The sequence below is a fragment of the Anoplolepis gracilipes genome, chromosome 16 (assembly GCF_047496725.1).
Source record: "Anoplolepis gracilipes chromosome 16, ASM4749672v1, whole genome shotgun sequence".
NCBI lineage: Eukaryota > Metazoa > Arthropoda > Insecta > Hymenoptera > Formicidae > Anoplolepis > Anoplolepis gracilipes.
The window spans coordinates 426,339-450,592 of NC_132985.1; the positions used below are offsets into that span (position 1 = coordinate 426,339).

Below are 24,254 nucleotides of genomic sequence, written 5' to 3' on the forward strand. Positions count from 1 at the left end.
GCAAAACGTTCATGTTCTTAGATTACGTATATCTCCGCCAAGTCGTATTGCCAATACGTGCAATCTATTGTTCTTCTTGATAGGACAATGTAAGGAGGCATTTACCGTTCATGCTGAATAATTTTTCCCTAATTTCGATTACCCCTAAAAAAACGTTCGTAAGCATTCTTCCTTATCACGGAGTGATTCAGAATTTATCTCATCCGTTTTATTTCTCTGATTCATCATATTTTGACAACGCGTAATCTTTAATTACTTATTATTACGAATAAATTAATAAATTTTCATTATATATATATATATATATATATATATATATATATATATATATATATATAAAATTTAATTTTCATTATTAATATAAGGCTATGAATAAAAAAATTAAATTATATTTATAACCAATGTCAGTTTTGCTACTTAATATGTAAGATATGATAATGTAAAATACGTATAATAAAATAATAAAATAATAATATAGCACCGCACGAAGCGATTGTAAGTTATTGATTTGTTGATTATATAATCGTATGCATTATAGAATCGATGCATGCAACAATCTTACAAGCTATCCGGCTGCTTACCACGATTATTATGAAGTCATAAAGACGGAACTTCATAGTCGCGGTTACACTTATCCAAATGCGTAATGTAAACGATATGCATATATTCGTGGATAACTATATCACCGAACATAAAGTGAACTTTTCATTGCGTTGGACTTTATACATTCGGTTTACGAGAATGTCTCAAGAACCCAGTAAGCGTCATAATATCGCGAAAGTAGCGTTTGCAACCAGCAAATCATTCACAATCATAACAGTAGCAAAGATAAAGTACGAATATTACAAAGAGTAATTTTTAAATTCAAATATTTGAGCAGTTTATAAATTTTATTTTTCGATATCTCTTCAAACGAAAGACAACTGCATCCCTTTTTCGTAATATCGAAAATAAATATCGGAATATCTTATAATGTATAAAATTGTAATATAGATAAAAACAAAGAAGTGTACAAAAAACTTGTTAATGGCATCGTATAGTCTTTTAGCGATAAAATTAATAATTATTGCAAAATCATAAATGTCGGCTATTAATATTATCAAATAAATTCGCTTTCTCCGTCAGAGTTATCTCGATTGACTCTGCAATTATCGGGATGTATATACGTACATTGAATTGGGTCGAAGAAATCGCGCGAAAAATTAGCACGAAAAATAAATTGCGAGATTAGTGAGCCCCGATTTCGCCGTATTTCATGTCGTATCGCGTGCGGAAGAACGAAAAGGTTAACGCGACGCGTGTGGTCTTATCATTGATGTGAGAAGCGAACAAACTACTTGGCTCAATCGCGATATTCCTCCCTCTTTCTTCTTCTCGTTAACACGTGCTCGATATTATTTATTGCCGGCGATAATGACCACCCAGTCCGCGATCGGTGATCACAAGTCCCGGTTTCTGCAATTACTCTTTGCCGTCAATACTCTCGGCGGCATTTAACCAAGCCGAATTATATTTCATCGGAAGCTGTAATGTTCCGGGACCGTTATTCTCGAATCGATATGTCAGCCAATCGAGAAATAAAAACCCCCGGATTCTATAAAGTGCTCCAAGTGATTGAATGACCCGACCTTAATTTCAACGACAAATTCTTCGACCGATCTTTCTCTTATTAAAAGAAGAAGACAGTTTTCAAATTGTAAAACGATTGAAAAAAATATTATGTTCACGGAAATTGACAGTTTAAATATTAAATATTAATAAATTCTAAAGTATGTTTACATTTCTCATTATAGATCTTGAATTATACGCTGCTTGAAAATTGCGCGAGCATGCCTATAAACAATTAGTCTCGTGCAGAAATTGCTCCTCTAATTCATATGCATACCGAATACGTTGAAAAAAAAAAAAAAAAAAAAAAAAAAATAGAAATTATTAGTCGAAGAGATATTGATGGCGCAGTAATATAAATGACTGCATAAATGGCTGGGATAATGTGTTTTTTGTGGGAAGCCCAATGTTTCCAGACAAAAGCTTTAATGAAGCTAGAGGAGATTTATGTCACATAAATGAACCGCAGGATAATGTAAAGCGTTTAAATCTTCTACAAAGAAAAAGCATTAAAATCTTTTATATAATGAGAAGGAAATTAATATTTCTTCTATCTGGTTTCTCAACTATTAATTTAAAGAATTTTTTTCAATCAAGTTAATGAGATTTCACGATTTATTTTCCGTTCTTGAAAATATTTAAACAAGAATCGCAAAAAGATTAATTAATTACATGTAACTGCCCAGAACGCATTCTGGGATAATAAGGCAGCCAAAGAGACGTCAATGCTAAAATGACTGTAACAGTTGTATACGGAATTGATAGCGGCACAATGCTCCGCAATGTTCTCATCCGCAGTTATAGATAGACTAAAAACCGTCAACATCCCGTAGACTCATTGCGTGCGTTTCTTTTCTTTTTGCGTCTCGCTGTATCTGCCATTGCACTTGCCGCAATAATTTCTACTTCGATTCATAACAACGGACAGAATGAACTCATACTCGTGACTCGTATCGAATGAACGAACGTTGTGAAAATTCCGCGAATAAAATACTACGCGGAGTTCAATGTCCAATCCTATAGTGCGGTGCAGTGATGTACGAGATGTAGCGGAAATGTAGTGTTGCATCATGAATGACATGAAAGCTATCATATTTATACGCCTACGGTTTCGCGAAAAGCTTGTCCGATTCATGGAATGTCAAGGCACATTGGCAACGATACAAGAGATAAGCTGTGGAATTCGATGCGACACATTCTTCTGTCATTTTACAAAAGTTAAGTAAATAAAATTTCTTACGAATAAAAAGATCTTGTCGCTATATATACGAAATTTTGAATCTTGTTTTTAATTGATAAAGCTAAATTTTAATAAGTATAAAAATTTAATTTATTCAAATTTAATATTATATTGTGCACTCTAAAATTATACTATTAAAATGAGTAATTTTATTAATAATTTTGTTTATATTAAAATGTTATCCAACTCGTAAAATTTAAAGATGAAATACAGGTAACAATTTTGATTTTGACAAACACGTTAATAAAATATATTGTAAGGGAATAACGCCACTTTAAGAACTTTGTAAGCGCAAGTTATTACATCTTTCTTTAATTTTGCATTTTATCTGCAAAATAAGGCAATCGTGATCACGTTTAATGCCATTCGAAAAGGGGTTTTGTAATGCTTAAGCAACAATGTCCGTAATTGTTAGGAGACACGGTGAACTATTGTTGTCTATTAAAGCCAGCTGTATAGAACACACGACGAATGTGTCCATTCTCCGATTGTAAAGAGCGTGGATTCGTGTTTCTGTAGCTGCGAGGAAAGAAAATAGACAGGGGAGACCTAGCTTTTCGCGAAGAAATATGCTGCTGACGAAAGGAATTAATCACTTGCGCGTTGACTATTGTCTTCTCGCTCGTGTATCGTGCCCCGCACTATCTGAGAAACTACAGCACCCGTGTCCGTAATTAAACGTGAATCACCTCTCGGGATAAAACATAGCGTTTGCATTTTCATTCTGTCTCGCAGCGGCTGTAAATTTAGTTCGCGCCGCTTACGCGTTATTGACCCGCATTTCATGTGCTAAATGTGCTTGAGATTCACTTCACTTTCGCACATTCATTTTATATATTATTATATATACGTTATTTATGTTATTTAAAATAGAAATTACATTTCTATATAAAATAACATTAATATAAAATAAAAATAAATAGATAAATATTAGAAAAGTTTTCAATAAGATCGTCATAATATACTATACATATATACCAGAGTAAATCTTTTATGTAATATAATTTAAAAAAAATTTATTATCACAAATATAAATAAGTTGTTTTTCGCCTCGTAATAGGCGGCATGGATAATAGCTACAACGGCGTCCGTATAATAATCAGGTGACGAGCGCACGAATCGGGTCGTCCTTTGTTACGTGAATGAACGATTCTCACGGTTGTAATCATGATTCATCGTTCTATTCTCTATCTGCGGGATTCCCGTAAGGCACTTGAAACCGCGTATCCTAGAAACCGCAACATTGATAGTGACGAAAAAAAGCTAATGGCGCCTCTGAAAGTACTCATTCCGCACGATCGTGAAGGGACCTTAACTGCTGGCGGCATGTCTGTACACTACGGCTTTGCAACGGGTAACGATTCGAGAAGAAGGGATCACACCATTAGAGCGGTGTCGGCAGACAAAGGCCTGACAAGTTTATGGCACTTTCGACAGATTTATTTGCCGAGCGCCAAAGTTACTAGGTGTTTGCTTCTGACAGCCGCGACCAACCACGGATAAACACAAAAGTTCTCAATTTTTCCCCATCTTTTTGCGAAAAATAATCTTGTAAAGAAAAAAATTTCGGTTCTGATAAATCGATTCTGCCCAAGAGAAAATTATACTAATAGATGTGACTAAAGAAGCAAAAATTTCTTCAAATCATTATATAACTTTTACGATATAGGTATCATTTTGCACTTTGTTTTATTTCGTAAATTAACGACACTTATTATTGTATTATATATTTTACGTTAAAACGTTATATATAAATATTATATATAATATTCGTTTGCACACTTACTCTGTGATGAACGCTGTACAGACAACGAGACGCGTGCCCCGAGCATAAACATTGTCCTCCGATGTTAATTTCCTTTATCGAGTAAAAAGCACGTCTTTTGTCGGCGAAAGCCTCGCCGCTACGTCGAAGACCCTGAAAACGCAGTCGCACGTATCTTGCCTGGGTGAATTCCTGCAGAGTCGTACTGTGGTTCACCGCTCCGGGACGACCGCTCACCAAGTATGTGTGGATCTTTCAAACAAACAATTAAAATTCCTGTTAGAGCCACAACGCAATCTCCCGCACCGGGTGGTTCATTAGAATAGACATATCCATTTCTCCTTCCCTCTTCCTTCAAATATATACATTTATAAAGAATTAATGAAGAATTATAATATTCGAGAGGAGATGAATTTTACTCATAATCTATCAATCTATCCAAAAAATATCTTTCAAATTAAAAAATTATAACTTTATTATGGTTTTTAAAACTAATATTAATATATTTTTTAAAACAAATATTAAATACAAGAGAAATAGAAAGAAATAAGTGTGACGAGAGATATTTTGATGACTTGAAAAATAAAATGCCAACTTGATCGAAATAAAAAGAATAAAAGAAATGTTAATCGGATAAAATCAGATGTGATATCCATAACTTTGTGGCTGTTGAACAATCAGCGACGGTCAATTAGCGTCGGTGGACAAAGCTATTAAATTCCGGGGACGTGGGCAAAGAAGTAAATCATCCGTGAATGGCGCCGCGCGCTGAGAAGGGAACGGCAGCAGGTTCCGTAAATGGAGGGCACGCGGTACCTAATAAGGAACAATCGCTTGTGTATTTAGGATACCTTGCGATCTCTCACTGATTGCCGAATTTCGCTTTTAATTATTTATTCGTGCTTCTAACGACTCAAGTTACTTACGTTAGGGGTGTATAAAAATCTTTTTCCTTCATATAAATGCGTAATCTTTCATTTTTTGCATTTTTATATATGGTAATCACAAAAAATATATCTCAAGAGAAAAATGCCACGCGAGCGCAAGTCGCGAAGAAATAATATTTAATCGCTGAGAGATCAAAGTTGTCAGGCCGAAAGGATTGAAACGAAGACGCAGGTAAGCAATTCATACGAGCTCGCTCCGAATTCTCCGTAGCTCGGCTGATAATTAAAGCTCGTGCCTCGAGATCACGAGATCACGAGAGCACGCGCGATCGGTTTCGTGCGAGCGGCGAATTGTGATGAGGGAAAGAAAAAAAAAAAAAAAAAAAAAAAAAAAAAAGCGAAACAGGAACAAATGGAGAGAGAGGGAGAGAAAGAGAGAATCGATGATACAAAAACGGCGATCCCTACATTCCGGCCATGTACGGCGCTACCTGGCCGTATAAGGGAGTATCGCGTACGCACCTACCATAGGGGGGAAGAAACTTGGTAGCTTTGCACGCGAGCTGAACACGCGAGAAGGAAAGGTTTCGATGAATCAGAGTGTATTTCTCGCTATGCAGCAAACTTGTTGCACCCGCTGCTGTTTCGCAAGAAGGGATGTCTCCGCAATGTGAAAGAGGAGGTTCTCTCCCCGCGATAATCATCTCTTACTCCTTGATCGTACAAGTATTTTTTAAGGACGCGCCCGCGGATACGCGAATGGTTGAAATAATGAGGAGATGATATCGGAAATTTCTGTGTCTCTTGTACTTTAGTATTAAATGTAGTAAATGTTAGTTCATAAAATAATGTTAATACTATTGGCAGTAAAGTTACGGGTTTATGTATGCCGAAGGTACTAAAGACGACAAGTTTCCGTTAAATAGAAGAGAATGTTACGAAAGAAAAAAATAAACATCAAAATGCATTAAGAAACAAATATTTGAATAATTTATAGAATTGGGCTGAAAATGTGATAATAAGTATTTATATAATATTGAATTTTTAGAAAAGAATTTTTTTAATTTTCAACAATTAAAAACAAGTTTACTTTACAACTCGACTTTATCACACACGCAATGAATGGATTATTTATCAAAGAGCAATGTCCATCCATTTAATAACTCGTCATGTATAGCGCTAAGTATAAAATATAACGTTAGCACGATTACATATCATTATGTCTCGCACAGATATAATTATACACCGTTTCTTTAATAACTTTATAACAGAAAATTAAAAATGCCGCTCAATGAATAAAACAAATCGAAAGACGATGAAGGAAGTGACTTACAAATTTTTATCGTGAAAAAACACATTACTCGCGGCAAATTTATATGAGAATGTTACTCGAGGATAACGATAAATAGGCGAATGTTAAATTATAGTCGCGGCAATTACATGTGACGCAAATCCAAAGTTATCGTCGCAAAACAGTGCCAATCGCGCGTCGCGCGCGCATTAATCCGCGCAGGGTAGCTGATATAACAGCATAATGATGATAGCAAAAAACTTTTGTCTCGCTCTTAATGCATTGCGTCCAATATCGTTGCGTGTCGCGCGTTTACTATAACGGTTCACTAAAAGAAATTAATTGAGAAGTAACGGTTGATACGTATATACGTGTGAATTGAAGCAATTATACAGGATGTCTCAAAGCTTTTATTAAGTTACCTTTAATTTAAAATAGATTTTTCATAAATGTGTCAAAAATAAATGTGTCTAAAAATAAAGATTAAGAAATTAGATTTAAAATATATAACGAAAACTTAAATAAATTTTAATTTCAAACGTAGTTTAATGAAAAAAGAAGAAAAAAGAAGTTTGTGATAAAACATCAAAGTTGAAATATGAAAATAATTTTGAGACACCCATTATATATGTAGTTTTATATCGAGGAAGCGATGTCCGGTCTCCGTCACTTATTAATGATCTTAAGGCGCCTCCGCTTCGCAAAAAAAAAAAAAAAAAAAACAGTGAAAACGTGGGAGCGAGCGAGAGGGACAGAAAAACGGGATCTACCGGAAGCAAACGGATCGGTAGGCAGCTCCGTTGCCTGTAAAATCCGCACTCGCTAATCATCCGATCGCGGGGCGTAATTACACACGCGCGGCCGCATAAAACTGACGATAATTAACGACTCCAAGGATTTTCGCAAGGATTATTGATAATGCTACGGTTAGACGCGCTCGTAAGCGGAACGAAAGACGCGAAAAATCACGTCGGTGAGTATAAACGCAGCTCCTCGTTGCATCACGCGTCTAGTTAGCATAATACCGCTATCTGTTTAATTAATAGTTTAAGCAGATAGAGTTTTCGAAAGACAGAAAATAAATAGAGGCGGAAAGTGTCACGATATCTTTCATCTTGAATAAAATAATTGTTTCATTTAATTTTACCGCAAAAAAAAAAGCATGCACCGTAAAAACTGTTTTATTAAAGATAAAATATTGCAGCGTGTGTTAAAAAAAAAAAAAAAACGTTGTGACAGTGTCTGACATTTAAATATTGAATCATTGTAATGAATGAAAGATGAAGATTTTTTTCCGCCAATTAAACAGCACGGAGATGCGCCGATCGATAGCCTGACATTTGTATGCAAGATATTATTAGAGATAGATCTTTATGTCAGTTTATAGTTGGCAGTTAAAGGGCTCAGCACGAAATATGCGCTTCAAAAGTGTTTTTGTTACAGGTTAATTATTAGCGCTTGCAACACTCGACGTTGCAATAAATGCGTTGCTCTATATTTGTACGTGTTAGCAACATAATTGGATCGTAATGGCAGTCTTTTATGCATCGATTGCACGATATTTTTCTCGTGTTTCCCTGGTTCTATGATGTTAATAGATTTTATGCGAAAAGTTATAACGAGCTGGCAAGCGTGATGTAAGAGCGGCCCGACAGCTTTATTTTGTGTATGAAAGTCTATTCGATTGGTTTAATTGCATTTCCTATTAGAATACGTAATTCTTATTATTAAAATACATAAAGTATTTAAAAAAAAAAAAAAACTAAAGTAGAAATAAGATTAATATCGTGGAGTTATATTTTTAATCATAAGAGATGTTAAAAAATGCGCGTAAAAAAAGAAAAAAGCTAGTATATCAATCAAGCATATTTTTTAAGCTTTACGAAACGTATTCTCACCTCGCCATTCTCCATGGGGGTTGCTCTGGAGTACTGACTGGCGCATATAACGTCATCGTCGTAAACGGGTTTGCCCGTGACAGGAGGTGCAGAATATCTCGTCCAACATTCTTCGTCGCTCGGCGCGTAATACTGCCACGGTTGAAAGTTCTCGCCGTCCAAAGACTTTTCCAAGATCCAGGCCGCGGGTCTCGGTGAATTCGCGGCCTTTACTATCACGTGCTCGACTTGATAAATCTAAAAAAAAAAAAAAACAAACAAAAAATGTCAGTTAAATCATCAAGATAAAGTATCAATCGTTCGACTTCATATACGATTATTAAACGATCGTACAACATACACATAGATATCATTACAAATTTTAACCCAATAGATTAATATTTCTTATTTAATTAAATCAAATTGAAAAATCGCGTAGTTCAGATTTTTCAAAGAGAGAGAGAGAGAGAGAGAAAGAGAGAGAAACTGACAATGAGTGAAATCCGTTTTATCCTCTACATCCGCGGCTGTTTACGATGCGTCGAGATAAAAATCGCGAGGTCAATGGCGGGGTCCGGATTTGCGGGTCTCCTGCGGTCTCTCGTCGGGAACCCCGCCGAGGTCCGTCCGATCTCGCGACGGATAATTAATTTCGAGCAGCCGCAGATTGCGCGCAGAACTACCTGGTGCCAGTATCGCTAACGCCCCGTCGTGCCGACGAGACAACTAAGAGGATACAATATCACCGTAATGCGCCACCGTGTGTCGGTCTGTCTCTTTCTTTTCTTCTCGATCAATGTCCCATGAGAGAGATAAGATCTCGCTCCGTTCGGAGGCGGATGTTGAAACCTCTGTTAAATGTCTGCGCGTGAATCGCGATTCTATATGCGGTTCTGAGTAGACAAGCGATGAAAATCAGCCGCTACTTCCTACTTTCTTTTACTTGTCTTTCCGAATCAAAATTTTCAACTTGTATTTTTATAAATTCTGAAGAATTTTTCTGAAGATGTTTTGAGGTTTTATTTATATAGAAAATGTATTGCATTGAGCTCTACTTTGTACCTTCGATAGACAGTAAACAAACATTTTTTCACTTAAAAGTTTAAAAGAGAAGCTTTTGATAATACTATATAGATTAAAAAAATTAGTTTCAAAATAGAGAGAATGATTTGACTTGAAATGTCAAAATAAATGTCAGACTGAGCGTTGAAGAGAAAAAAAGGAGCAGAAAAATTTCGACTCGGAATTATTACTTTCTCATTGTGTAGCTCGTACTAAAATCGAATATCTTCACGTAATAAAAGATGAGTGTATAAATATCTCAACGTTTAAAATTTCTCGACAAGCCTGCAAATGGCGTAAAAATATGAATTTTAAAATGCAATTCGGCGTAGGAAATCGTAAACGCGACGCACACGTTGGCGAGTTATATTTCAGTCTCGTAGATGAGCATGACATATTACAGAAAGCTTCGTCAAATGTTAAGCGCATGAGTGATACGGCATGTATATTATCTTCAACTGATATATTACATGGAATTTTAGATAAACACTTCTTTGTTTTACATGACTTTATCTTTGTCTTTGTATATCTTAATCAAAATTTGGAGTCTAAATTAGTCGTCTATTTAAATCGCTCATTAATTTAAATTAAATAAAATGTAAACAATATGTTTTTTTCTTGTTTTTACTAAATATTCCTTCATTCATCGATCAAGATATTAAGATTCTCGAAAAATCCCTCGAGTCACGGACAAGCGTACAAGGATATGCAAGTCTCATGCGTCTTCGGACACAGTCGCGATTTAACAAGACAGGATCCTTCATCCTGCGCGCTGTCGGCCCGTGTCTTTGTCGTTGTTGCTGTCATTGTGCTCGTTGTGTCGTTACGCCCGCATTGTGAGACCGAGACCGACGCCCACTTTCGGACCATAAAGACAGATCGCATGTTCGCGATACCGGCTCCGTTTCCTTCTAAGGACTTTGTCCGGAACGGTCGATTCGACTCGACTTCAATTATCCGGCCCTTTTTATAATACTTCGTAGACAAGGACGCGTGATGTGCGCGAATGTGAGAATCCCAGTCTACCCTTTGGATATTGAAGAATCGACGATGACGTATCGATATGTAATCTTGAATTCGCGCATGACCAATACCTCTTTATAAATCATACATGACACGTATCACATCGACGTGACAAGGGGCAGCGTTAACGAGAATACTCGAGGATTTCGATTGACTGGTTTAGCGAACGTATACCTATGCGCGACAGCAACGTTCCAGACTACCGAGGAATCTATATTTACGCATCAACATTGCTGTGACAGGAGAACAAAGAAAAGGAAAAGCGTGCTATACGAGGCTATATCTTTTCTCACCCGAGGCTGCTCGCCTTTTACCAGCTAAATATTTACGTTGGCCGCACATGCTCCTCCTCTGGTCTTCCAGTCGGTCTATCGCGTGCCTCGTCATATGGGGTAGGTCGTAAGTAAACTGTAAACGCATTACTGGCTCAAGGTTACCCCCCTCCCCCACTTGAGAGTGTTGGATATCCATCGTGGAATGGTATATACATATATATATATATATATATACAAAAGAAATTCAGAGTTTATCGCTGGCGTGCACGACAGAATTATCGACAAAGGATGAGGCGTGTTTAAACGGATGTCTGTCTACGTGCGCGTCTGACTTGTACGAAACAAACGTTATTGGGCTATCATTAAAGGAGAATAAATGTGAACCAGAAGTTATAGATCTTGAAACATTATGAAAAGAGAGTCATGATTCTGTGTGTGTGTTTATGTTTTCGCCTTTATAGTCTTTTCACTCTTCTCGTATTCCTCATCAAATGTGACAATCGATGCAAGTAAAAAATTATTGAGAAAAAAATAATTTAATTTCTTTCAAAAATTTATACATTTAGTGAAAATTCAATTTTCATTTCTCGGGAATGATAGAAAAAAAGAAGGAAATTAATCTTTTTCAAGTTGATTTTTATGTTCGGAAAATTTAATTTATATATATTTATATTTTTGGAATATTATTGCATGCTGCAGAATGACTCACGTTATCGCGTGTCGATACTCAGTGGATGATATTAAGAAGGTGTTCCAGAGCGGAATCACTTGGGGTCAAGGGGCATATTTGATAGAGTTAACGCGTGTAAATACTGGGCGGGATAGCCTTGCAAGGAGGGACGTTAAGGGCCGTAAGTAATGCACCTTGCCGCGACCGTCGATGTATCAGTGGCGTAAAAACATTGCAATCACAATTGGCTGAAATCGTTTTTTTTTTTAATGTTTATTTGCAATCAACAATTAAAAACCAAATATATGTCAACGCGAAATCGCAAAGTTTGACATTCACGTAATTCAATAGTAATTGCGATACAAATATACTCCATATGATAAAACTATTTTCAATTATATATTACAGACTTAATATGTCTAATTAACACAGAAGAATGTCACGTTAAAATTAATTGTAACGTAACGATCACAATTTCTTGTTGCACATATCGTATGTTTTATTCTATTATTAAATCGAATAGGATATATCCTTTCTCTTAAAGAAAGATAGAGACTGACAATTTTTAGCTTTCCATTTTAGGTATAGCGGCATCATTTCTTCTACGAAAATGAAAAGTAGTTACACTCAATCTCGCGCTCGATATCCGAGAAACACGATTATGTTTTGCCTCTTTAACCTCTGCGAGAATTCTCGAAGCACCGGCTACGTAACACGAGGACGCGGATGGCTCCCACGATCACGAACGACGACGGGTTCTGGCCGCCTTCTTCCAAGATTAAACGCATCCGCAGCCTTGTAAGGATGCGTCTGGCATTAGCATCGGATGACAAAAATGGCTTTACAGCTGATGCTAGATGAAGAAAGTCGATAATGGCTTAAAGGATCGATAGTCCTTTTTTTCCTTTCGACGACGCGATCAAACGTAGATCAAGGACGATCCAAGATGGTCAAACCAGATATCAGTTTTATGTCATATGCCATCTAAATGATATTTGTAAATTATGCTATAGTTGAACTAATTTAATTTTAATTAAAAAAAAAATCACCCAAATATATGGTAACGCGCTTTGTTTAATTTTTAAAATTAAACAAAGCCAGTATTAATTATAAAAAAAAAGAAAATATTTCTACATCATTGGATTATTTTCATCTTCTATCAGACAACGTCTTAGTTGTTAAAAAAAAATACATCAATCTTAATAAAAGCATTTCAGAGTAATTTTAATTATCAAGAAAAACCTTTTAACTAGAGAGAAAATTACTAACCGATCCAGAAACACGAACGAAATAGAACAGATATCATCGGAGGAGAGTCAACTGGTCGAGATGTGAAAGCGGTAGGAGGAAGAAGCGGTGCAGCGGCAAAGAAGAAACTAGGGAGTCGGTATCGTAAACAGATCTCTCGCGTCTCGTAGCTCTTATCCGCGATGGAATCTCGAAGAAGGAGCGACACCTTCGCCAGTAATGCTCGCGTGTTCCGGCGCGTTTACAACCGCGTTTTATACTTTCACGCTCGCTGGCAACAATCGGTGCGTTCGGGAAGACACTATTAGCGCTAACAGTGTCGTTCTATCTTTATTACTCATTAAAAGTTGAACAAAGATAGAGCGACGCTGTTAGCGCTAATAGCGTCTCCCCGAACACGCCTAATACGCGCGCCTAACATCGTTTGCGCGATCCGCAATAATGAACGGACAGTGACGAGCGTGTAATCTCGGAGAACGACTCGAGATATCACGATCGATCGAGTGTTAATGGAACGGGATGAGCGACAATGAAATGTGAAAGTCTGCGATCACGATTTTGCCGGTGATCTATCGATGGTTTTATCTAAATGGTCAATCGATGTCCCGCTTCGTTATCGCGAAACAAATCGCAAATCGGACATGTATACGACTATTTTATTCTTACGATGCCGCAAGAATAAAATAGTTGGATTTAAATTTTATTAACACAGGTTAAATAAAATATAAATAATAATATTATTATTTTGATTTTAATTTTGATTTTAATTTTGATTTTAATTTTAATTTTAATTTTAATTTTAATTTTGATTTTGATTCAAATGTGATATTAATCTTAATTTTAATTTGAATGGATTTTGATTTTAACTTAAAATTCTGGATAAAAATAGATTGACAGGTTTGGTTTCAAGGAATTATATATAGATTATATAGTTTATGTATGTATATGTTTTTGTATATAGATATAGATATTTATATTTATTATATTTTCTATATTTTTATGGAGTTATTTTAGTTTAGTTTATTTTATTTTATTTTATTTTATTTTATAGGATTTTTGGATTATATTTGGTAGAATTAGTATAAGCGTACTCACATATGGTTTATAGAATTCAAGATAAGAAATGGTTATATGTAAGTACGTAAAACATGTAAGCTGAAAGCCATCCTAAGCCAAAAGGCAAGGATTAAGAATAAATAATACAAAAAAAAAAATTAAAAATATTATTATTTTATTAAATAATAATATATCTCTAAAAGGGCAAACAAGATAAATGTATTACGTGATGCGTCACAAGATTAATAGCTAACAAAGTTTATAATAGGTTACCGCGTTGAAAATTCAACGATAAACAAAGAGTTGCCAGTTGCCACACAGTGTGGTGAAGAAAAGTCATCGTCGTCGCAAAGATTCTCACGAAGTAAGGAGAGCCTTGGCCACCCCTTTATGGACGCAACGCGCGGGACCAACGTTGGATCCCCATCCTTTTTCTCGACCGAGGCTAAGGGGCATCGCTAATAAATTGGCATTGCACGCTATCTCGCCGAGTCCGTAAATGGGGTGCACTAGCAAGAAAGTTTACCAGACGGCCGGTTGTCGAAGTCGTTATGGTTAGGTTCGAAGTACTTCGAGTTGTCTGGACCTCGTTCCTCGGACTCGACGAGGACGAGGAGCGGTGAAGTGCTCGTTGTTGTTACAACTAATCCCGACTCTGTTTCTCTTCTCTTTAATCTTTTCCTGTGTGAAAGCACCACGCGCCACAGTAATAATGATTTACGCACGCGATTGTCATCCGCACCTCGCCTTGTTTAGCGAGTTAAGTGAGATAATGAAGGAACGAAAGTGCTTGTCGCGCGCGTTCAGCGCAACTATAATAAATGGCGTGTTAAACATGACGTTTGCAATAAAATAACGTGCATCCTAGCGAGAATACTATACTGTCGCCAAGAGTAAAAAAAATTTATAAAATATGAATTTTACTTAATTATCCCTTCGTAAATATTTAAGTGTCACGCGTTCAGCGCAACTATAATAAATGGCGTGTTAAACATGACGCTTGCAATAAAATAACGTGCATCCTAGCGAGAATAATATACTTTCGCGAAGAATAAAAAAATTTATAAAATATGAATTTTACTTAATTATCCCTTCGTAAATATTTAAGTGTCGCGCGAAAAAATAGATATAAAATTTTCGCAATTTTATTATTTTCTTTTTTTCAAACACGTCGCTGCACGATAAATCCGTAAATAATTTTTTTCTCTCAATACCGAATATCGTCTATCGAAAAGTTCACGTCGATGGAAGGATGAAACAACAAAGTAAAGTATGTGAAACAAAAGCGATTCTCTTGCAAGACTGACGTCTTTCCACTCCCACGTGAGTAGAAAATTGAAAATTTATGCCTATCACAAATTCTCGTAATTGGTTGAACAACGTTTTAATTAGATCCCATTGGCGAATTTTTATATAATTAAAATTGTGCCTCGGCTCTATATAATTTCATCAAGTTATTGAGGAGAAAAAAAAAAAAAACCGTTTATACACAAAAGATAAAAAAAAAAAAAACATCAAATTAAAATTAATTTAAATAATAGATAGATCAAATATTGTACATTATCAAATTTCATATCGTAAATATAAAGATATTATTAGTATTAGTTTATAAAAGTATCTTTAAGCATAATTAAAAATTAATAAATTAAACTGTGGTTATATAATTTAAATCAAATATATAAAATGTATTCTGATCTACGTCTTCATTTCTCTCAACAGTCTTACATATTTATGGATAAATAAATTTTTTATTTGTTGCATTTATAAGCATGCGTAATTAATTATTCTAAACTGTCGCAATATGAAATTGCATTTTACATTTAATCATTAACATGAGATCTTAGGTAACCTAACCGATGCGCGCGATATGCAATTAAATGACTAGCGCCTGATATTATTCATTCAAGATAGAATAATTGGATAAACGAATCAATTAAATGTCGCCATGGATAAGTCAATGTAACGTGTTATCATCGATCGCACCGGAAAATGTGTTGCGCGGCAAGTACGCGTGCGAGATATGTTATTAAATCAATCGCTTATTGCTATCTTTCTTTTAGGAACAGTGTACCTATAAAAATATTCAGGGAGTGTCCGACAGACAAGATTCCTTTACTATTTAAATATATACTCGATCATAACGTCGAACACGCTTTCCTCAAATTGAATCGCTAACATTCATCGCTAATAATATACGGACGGAAGTCACGCGAATGTAAACTTTACTAGAATTATTAATTAGCTGTTCTTGCACGACTGACTTGTATAAGAAACCGCTGACATGAATCGAGCCTAATGAATTCTAGCTTCGGGATATTTTCACGCTCTATACAGTGTTATTACACGTTATCTCCAACATAGTCTTACGCGATTATTAATGAAATGTTTGAAAAGTGCAGCTTGTCAAACTTTTCTTTGAAAGATAATATGCAAATTTCATAATTTAATAATAGTATAATTTTACGGCTAAAAATATAATTATATCACAATGTAAAATCTTAAGAATAAAACGCTACAAAATATAAGATAAAAAAATTTAATCTAAATACTATAACAAACGATCCTGTTATGTGTAACGATTTTATTCTAAAAGTCCTTGTTAATATTCTGCAATCGCGCGCGATAATTTATTAAATCAATACGTGCACAAAATTCTTAAAGTTAATCAAACAAGCGTGTTTTCGCTTGATGCAACATGTACCGTAATATATAGCATTTCTCCTCATTTCTCTCCTTTTCTTCACAGCTAGCCAGCTTATTCATAACTTATATTTTGATGACACGTCATGTCACTGCTACCAGTCTCGGTCCGATGCACTGACAATATATGCATGAAACGATTTGATTTATCGAGTAAGTATCGCGTTACCATCACTAGAATGTGGACGTATTAATTGCGGATGGATTTAAGGTAACGCGAGATGACATAATCCGATTACCGGGATTCGTGTCAACGAGACGCAAGATTCGTTGACGATCTGAAATTTCTCTACTGAATATAAGATTACTAAAAGCCTTCAAGGCTGCGAGGGATTCTGCGTTTCTTTTCTCTCGACGATCGCGTACATGTAAACTGATATTATTCAGCCGAAACGGCTCATCGCGAGTGCTGTCCAACATAGATAATAGATTATTGTTTGCACAACCATCTGATCGAAACCCGAATAATAAAATTATTCACAAAGACAAATAATAAATGTAGAATGATTTATATATGATGTTGTTTGTACATTTTATAAACAATATTGCTTTAGTTTAATTATTACAATAAAACTATACATGAAAAATTTTATTTTGTAAGAAAAATCTATGGAGTAAGAAAAATTACGAAAATTTCTTTACTTTTTAGCTTTCCTTCATGTTTCTTCATTTATTCGTTATCGCTTATTAGCGAGCCAGACAAATTAAGATTGACGTGATAAAGGAAGATACGATTTTCATGGACGACTATGTCTGAAATCAAATTCTTACGTCGATCGATAGGAGCGAAATCGAATTATGGGAAACGTCGCCGAGGGAAATGATTATTTGATGAAGATAAAATTCGATTGTACGTATGTCAGAGTCTGCAAAGAGGGAAGGTCGGCAAAATTGGATTTAGACACGTACGTAAGTATAAGCTGGTGCAACGACCCCGCGCGACATTATGATGGAGCAATTTATATCGTTACCGAAGCAGCAATTTGACCATGTATTTTGCCTCGTCGTGTTATTACCTCGACACAGGATAACAAACGGAAAAATATAGTTGCAATATCATTCGCTATTTATTAATTGCAAAACAATATATAATTATATCGCCAGATTGTTAGCTAAAAAAGTAATCAAAAGAAAACTGATGAAAACATGTATGAAATAAAATTATGATACTTGGATTCTCCAAGTGAACAAATTATTTTCGCGTCCATAAAAGTCTCACATTAATTTCTGAGATAAAAACTCATATGATATTTTAAATGCAACATATACATCCTTGCCTCATTAATTTTAATTGGATATTTGACTCGGTCCTTACGCGATCTGAGATATATCATATTAGCATATTTACTTCTCAAAGCAACGGAGAGCACACTCGCTGTATTATTTATGCGGCGAATTATTTGCGTGGCGGGTTACGATCGTCACGATACTCTTCCCTCCCGCGGTTCTCGAAGTGAGAATTCTCGCGAGAGCGCCTATAATTTGAAATCTTCGGACTTGACCGACACCGCGCGGTCTGCCGCGAAGAGTCCCACCTTCTGGTCTCTTGCCAATCTCATCTCCCAGCTTGGCCCGTATTCGACCGACGCGACGCGACGCGACGCGACGCGACGGTTGCCAAAAATCATTTGAGCGCGCGATCGTGTTGCATCGTGGATGCAACGCGCAACTGTTTTCGTCGCGCGTTAACTAGAAATCGTGATCGGCGCGCCGGTGAAATTAATCCGGAAAGAGCAAAACAACCAGGAAGTAAATACGATCTGACATAGCAGAATTTCTCGGAAGATGCGATCTCTCCTTTATCAGTTTTCTATTTTATTAATTACACAATGTAATATAATGTGTTTTTAAAATACTATTTAATATAGAAATTTATACAATTATAGAATTTAATATAAATTCTCCTCGTTTCCTCTCTCTTTCTCTTTCTCTTTCTCTTTCTTTCTCTCAATATAACTTTTACGCGATATTTATATGCAAGCGTATCAAATTTAATCTGTCCGTCACGAGAATTAACGAGGATGCGGGTATAAAAGATGTGGTCAAAAAATGAGATGCGTCATATACTGTAGCTCGCCGGTTGAATTGCAAAGTGGGCCGTCGTTAAAGGGAAAAGCGTGATTGTGAGAGTGACGTGAGAGAGCCCGCCGTTTTAACTTACACCGCGATACGCGGACGTAACATCTTTCGAAGCGGTTTGTTACGAACAGAATCGCCTTCATTACTCGAGAAAGTTCGGGGAAACGTATTATCGCGAGCCCTGGGTGGTCCAAGGCCGTCGATTTTACGACTCGATTCGGTTTATCAAAAGGAGTTGTCGCTCAGACTTCTTTAAAAGAGAATCAGAGTGATGAGAAAGACCCTTCGCAACGCGTTACATAAATTCTTTGTCGCCAAATATTTCATGCCGCTTGAATATCTCTCGGTTATCAGCGCGCGCGAGAACAAGAAGTCGCTAAAGATTTATGATTGTTTTTCTATAAATAATCTTTACTCTCTGAACCTGACAGATTCATTCATAACGATTTCCAAAAGAAAACTGTAATAAGAAATTTATTAAAACCAATGTAAAACTTGAAATCTCGAGTTTTCTGTCCAAGATGAAAATCTTTCCTGCGTTGGAAATTTTTGTCTAAAAAAAACTGTGTAAAACAATATTTCAATATTTTATATTATATTTATATTATATTTTTCTGAAAATATAAAACTAAAACTAAAATAATTTTAAATCAAAAAATTGTAAAATTATGCCAATGTAACATGAATATCGTAACATATTTAAACTTTGACAAGAGAGAATAGTTGAAAAATAAAAAATATTTATAATGAAGAAGGAAGAAATCTTGCGCGCAATAATAAAGATAATTGATCGGGGTCGATGAATATCGCGTCGAAGAGCCACGCCAATATTCCTCTTTGCTTCACAAATACCGATGGTTAATCGGACCGAATAATTCGATTTCGGATCAGCGATACGAGGCGAAAGCCCATCGAGTCGCGGCCCTCTTCGGCCTGAATCTTTTTTTTTTCTCCTTTCTCTTACCGTATTCTTCCCTCGGTTAAAAAATGCGCACGACGCGAGCATCCGTATTTACGTACATCTACCTCGATGCCGATAAAGCTAAAAGTATACAGGCACCATGGATAAATATCCGCTTCCATGTACCTGCAACGCGCGATGTAAGGCCAGTCACTAGAAACGACAGTCCGGCGCATTTATTTCCCCTCGGTCGCGAAAATCTCCTCGTTGAAGGGAAGCGACGAACGGAAGGAAGAGACAAACGAAAAATCTCCCTCGAGCTTCCGATCGTTAACCCTTCGCTACTCTCGCGTGTACATCGCGACGATTCAATCGCATCCGTCTATATCCGTTTTCCTTCTTTCTCCCTCGCACAGTCTCTTGTCCGGGCTTAAAAATAACCCGAAAGCGCGCATCGTGTGGTACAAGCTTAATTGCCGTAAAGTTGTCAGACTATAACGATGTGGCGAATCGCTTTAAATACAGGATGAATCTCCGTCGTTATTTCTAAATGTAGAATTATTATTGATGATGCGTGACAGATGAATTTATTTCGAGCTACGTAAGTAAATCGCGCAATTAGAAATTGATATCGTCATCCAGCTACGCGTCACACATCTTGGACGATAATAATTGTATTGTATGCAATCGTGAACTCTCTCGATACGCTCGATCGATTGTCGAGATGAAATTCCGCGATCGCAATTAAGAGAACGTGTGGCACGGGGAGAACGGGTCGAACAAAATGGATGAGAGTAAAACGCAAATGCAAATGATTCGCATATATTTCGCTCGGACGTGATGTTGCCGTTTCGATATAATTCAAAATAATTAAATTTCACCAGGTAATCGACACGCTTTCCATACGAGGTGCAGAAGTAAGAAATGTATCCGATTTATCATCTTTATTTATTATTCTTGCTCTAACGAATTACGACCTTTGATAATCTTTATACATTTTACCAAATATAGTAAATCGCGAGCAGTTGTACCAAATAATTTAAATGTAATAATAATCGATTTATTGAAGATATATTTTGTTTCAAAGAATATAGATTAGATAATTTTTATTCCCGTTAAAATTTCGAATATGATAATTTATGCTGAAAATTAATATTTTTCAAAATCGTGTTTTCTTTCTTTTGCAATAATTTTGCAACTTTTTGCGTTCATCCAACCTTTACCGGTCAAGGACCGAGATAAGGTACGATTTATTATCGACTTCTTTACATCTTGATTTTCTCACATTTCGCTCCGGCATGACGGGCCACCATAAGCCATTAACGCGTTTGAGTATTGACTCATAAATTTTCATCAGCGACTAACCGAAAGTCTTAAAACTTAAAACACGTTTTATTTCACACATTTGTAAGAATATAATAAGTAAATCTTTTTTTTTTTTTTTTTTTTGATTCGAGCGTTTTTTTGACAGAGCACTCGTCAATCTTCTGCGAATGAGTATAAAATACTAGCAATAAAGATGTAAATTTTTCGCGTATGTTTTAAACATTACATACCAAATTTATGTGTTGCCGATAGATTATCAAAGAAACTAGAAATGCTAGAGCATAAGTAACATTTTCAATGATAAACAAATCAATATTTAATTATGTTCTTGATTAGCTCGCTTTCGAAAGGCGCAAGAGCGCACGTGTCTTTTCGCAGCTCCTTTGCCGCAATCTCTCGAAGCATAACATCTCTCGGCGATAACATCGCGTAAAGTAAAATTCTCGGTGTGATAAATAAAATGTCGCTTTAAATTTCGTTCCGCTTCTTAACTCAACGAAAGCCAATCTCCGATACGAGTGCGAATCGCTTGCGTGTTTTCTCGCCTCGCGGTTCTCTTATTGCGTGCGGAGAGACCGCGAAGATAACGTTCCGTAAAACTTTCGTCCCGTCATAAATAAAACGACGTTTTAATTATCGGTCGGTTCCGCGAATCAAAGAAAACCAATTTACGCGCATAAAGTGCCGCAAACGCTGCCGTCGTGTGCCGCGTTCCTGTTGCTAAGGAAGCTTCAATGAGGCCGGTAGTAATATCGTCGGGCCCTGAAATATCTTAATAACCAAGTCTCTGTCGGTTCGAACGAGGACCCACATAATAATTCACGCCATTTACTCGGCAGGTTTTCATGGAGAGATGTAAGAAAAAAGGTATGAAAGCAAGACAAAAATTAAGGGAACGATCTCACATAAGGCACTCGATCGATCGATCGCGTACAGTATCCGGACCAATACGAGAATTATGTTCTAATATATGAATCTAAATTTAAAAAAATAAATAAATAAAACAAAAAAATTTTAGCAATTCTACCTGAATTGAAATTTTTTTCCTATTTTAATCTTGATTTTTAATTTAATATTATTTTGATACTTTAAATATATAATAATAAGATCACTCTCTTTTAAAACTATTTAATATATTTTGTATAATTTTGTCGCAAGCTTCCCTTTTAAATCTATAAATAGAAAATTATGTGTTTATTGCTTATTTAAATATAAAGTAAAAACAATTTCTATAAAGCAGATCTATTAAAAATCTCTGGAATTTATGTTTACGGAGGAATTAAGATTGAAAATAGAAGCAAATGATTTCGATTCCAATGATAGTGCAAGCAAAATGATATATTTAATTTTTAGATAAATATATATTTTGATAACATATATTCTTTAATATATGTAATTATATATATATATATATATATATAAATTATGTAATGCTTAATAATAATTTTGATTATGATCTGGTTATAACTTTGATTCGTTTATTTTGACGACCGTAAATTCACGATACGATTATCGCTTAGAGTCCCATCACTCTGCTAGAAGACGGAGAATCTCGTTTAATCGTCTCGCATAGCGACGATTAACAGTCAGAAAGCAAAAAGATGGCCGGTCGCGGCTCGGTTGTATGTAAGGGCCGCGCGCTGCGGTCTGTAATTATCGCTACTGGCCGTGGGAATTGAATTACGAGGTAAATTCATGACGTGCCGCAACGGTGGCTGTCCCGATAAAAGTTACAAAGCCGTTCAGCAATCACCTTAAGCAGGTTCAACGATCTCGATCGAGACTAACATGATTCATGGTGATTTTTTATTAAACAAATTAGATCACTCGAGATGCTGGAGGTACAAGTATCGAAGTGAGCCATTGTATTTCGATATGTAAGTCTATCGGCTTTAAATGAGATTTCGTGTTGTACCGGCGTGTTGTACTCTCCATCTAGTTCGTTTAATAAATATTCTAATATTAATTATAATTTTTATGCGTATCTAGAACTCATCTATTCAAAAACTATAAGTAATTGCAGAACGACACAAAATTTCATAACACAAAGTCTCATTTAAAGTAGATAGAACGATCAAAATATCACCAGCGTTTCATTTCGGTACTTATGTATGTTTGTACGTCTCGGGCAATATCTATCTAATTTATTTAATAAATATCGTTTAATATTATAATAATTTTTAACGCATAGAACTTTTTGCAAAACTACTTCAGAACTTTAAAGCGCTTAAAATTTGGCAAAAATGCTAAAAAAAATCGTCGAAGGGCAAACTGAGACGCAGACTAAATCTCTCATTCAGTTTGTCTCGATTTTTTCTCGGGCCACTCTTTTAATGACAGGCACTATTTGTTTGATCCATCAAGAATTTTAAACCTCTTAAAAATAAAGTCAAAACTCTCAACAATAAATAAGTTTGTATACGAAGTGACACGCTAGCTTTACACACTCCTAAAAGGAATTGCACGATATACGCTATGTGATAAAACGGTGACAAAAAATTGTATTCTGCGAATAATACGTGATAAATTACCTCGTATGTAATAAATTATCTAATTGCTCCTACGAGGCTTCATGCCATCCCAGATCTGCTCATTTCTCTTACTAATTCTTTATTTATGTATCTTCAAAAGCATTCATTAAACACTCTCGCGACGTTTTGCACGATACTTCCCATTTCGATACGTACTATATTTATTAATATGCGAAATTTACGTTGGGGCGGTATCCCCTTCCGCTTACATGTCACGCGCCGTACGAATGATAAGACAATCATCGCGTACAGCGCGTTAAATAGATACAAAAAATTCGACAATCCCAGCGAGGCATAATATTGTATAAAGTCTAATTATTTCTCTTTTTTTAAATTTTAGTGCATATCGAAAGAGAGGGACAAGTCTGTCAGAATATAGAAAAAATTATTTTATAGATATGATATTGTAGGATGATTAATAATTTGCACTTTTATATTGCTCCAAATGTTTATAATAGAAGTTTGCATGATATATCACGTAGAGGATCACATCCGATTTAATTCGTAAGCACCTTATGATTCTTAACAATCCAATGACGTACAATATTAGGCAGCCATAAAATCCGAATAAAAAGCTACAATTACCTCTCGTCGTGTAACATATACATATACATATACATATATATACATCATCCGCGCGATCTCGCAAGGCTCGGGGTCCATGAATAGAAAAAAAGAACAAATCCCCTCTTCGGACGAAACGATCTTCCACCCG

The 24,254-nt window shown here is 35.7% G+C and overlaps 1 protein-coding gene across 2 annotated transcripts in view; it reads right to left on the minus strand.

The window, feature by feature from the left end:
- Wb (wing blister) overlaps positions 1–24,254 on the minus strand; it is a 142,578-nt gene that overhangs the window by 87,421 nt on the left and 30,903 nt on the right. For both annotated transcript variants that reach the window (XM_072907827.1, XM_072907826.1), the window contains exons 3-4: positions 8,690–8,926; positions 4,635–4,865 (exon numbers count right to left, since the gene is read on the minus strand). In XM_072907827.1, coding sequence (XP_072763928.1) covers positions 4,635–4,865; positions 8,690–8,926 — 468 coding nt within the window. The remainder of the gene's footprint in view (positions 1–4,634; positions 4,866–8,689; positions 8,927–24,254) is intronic.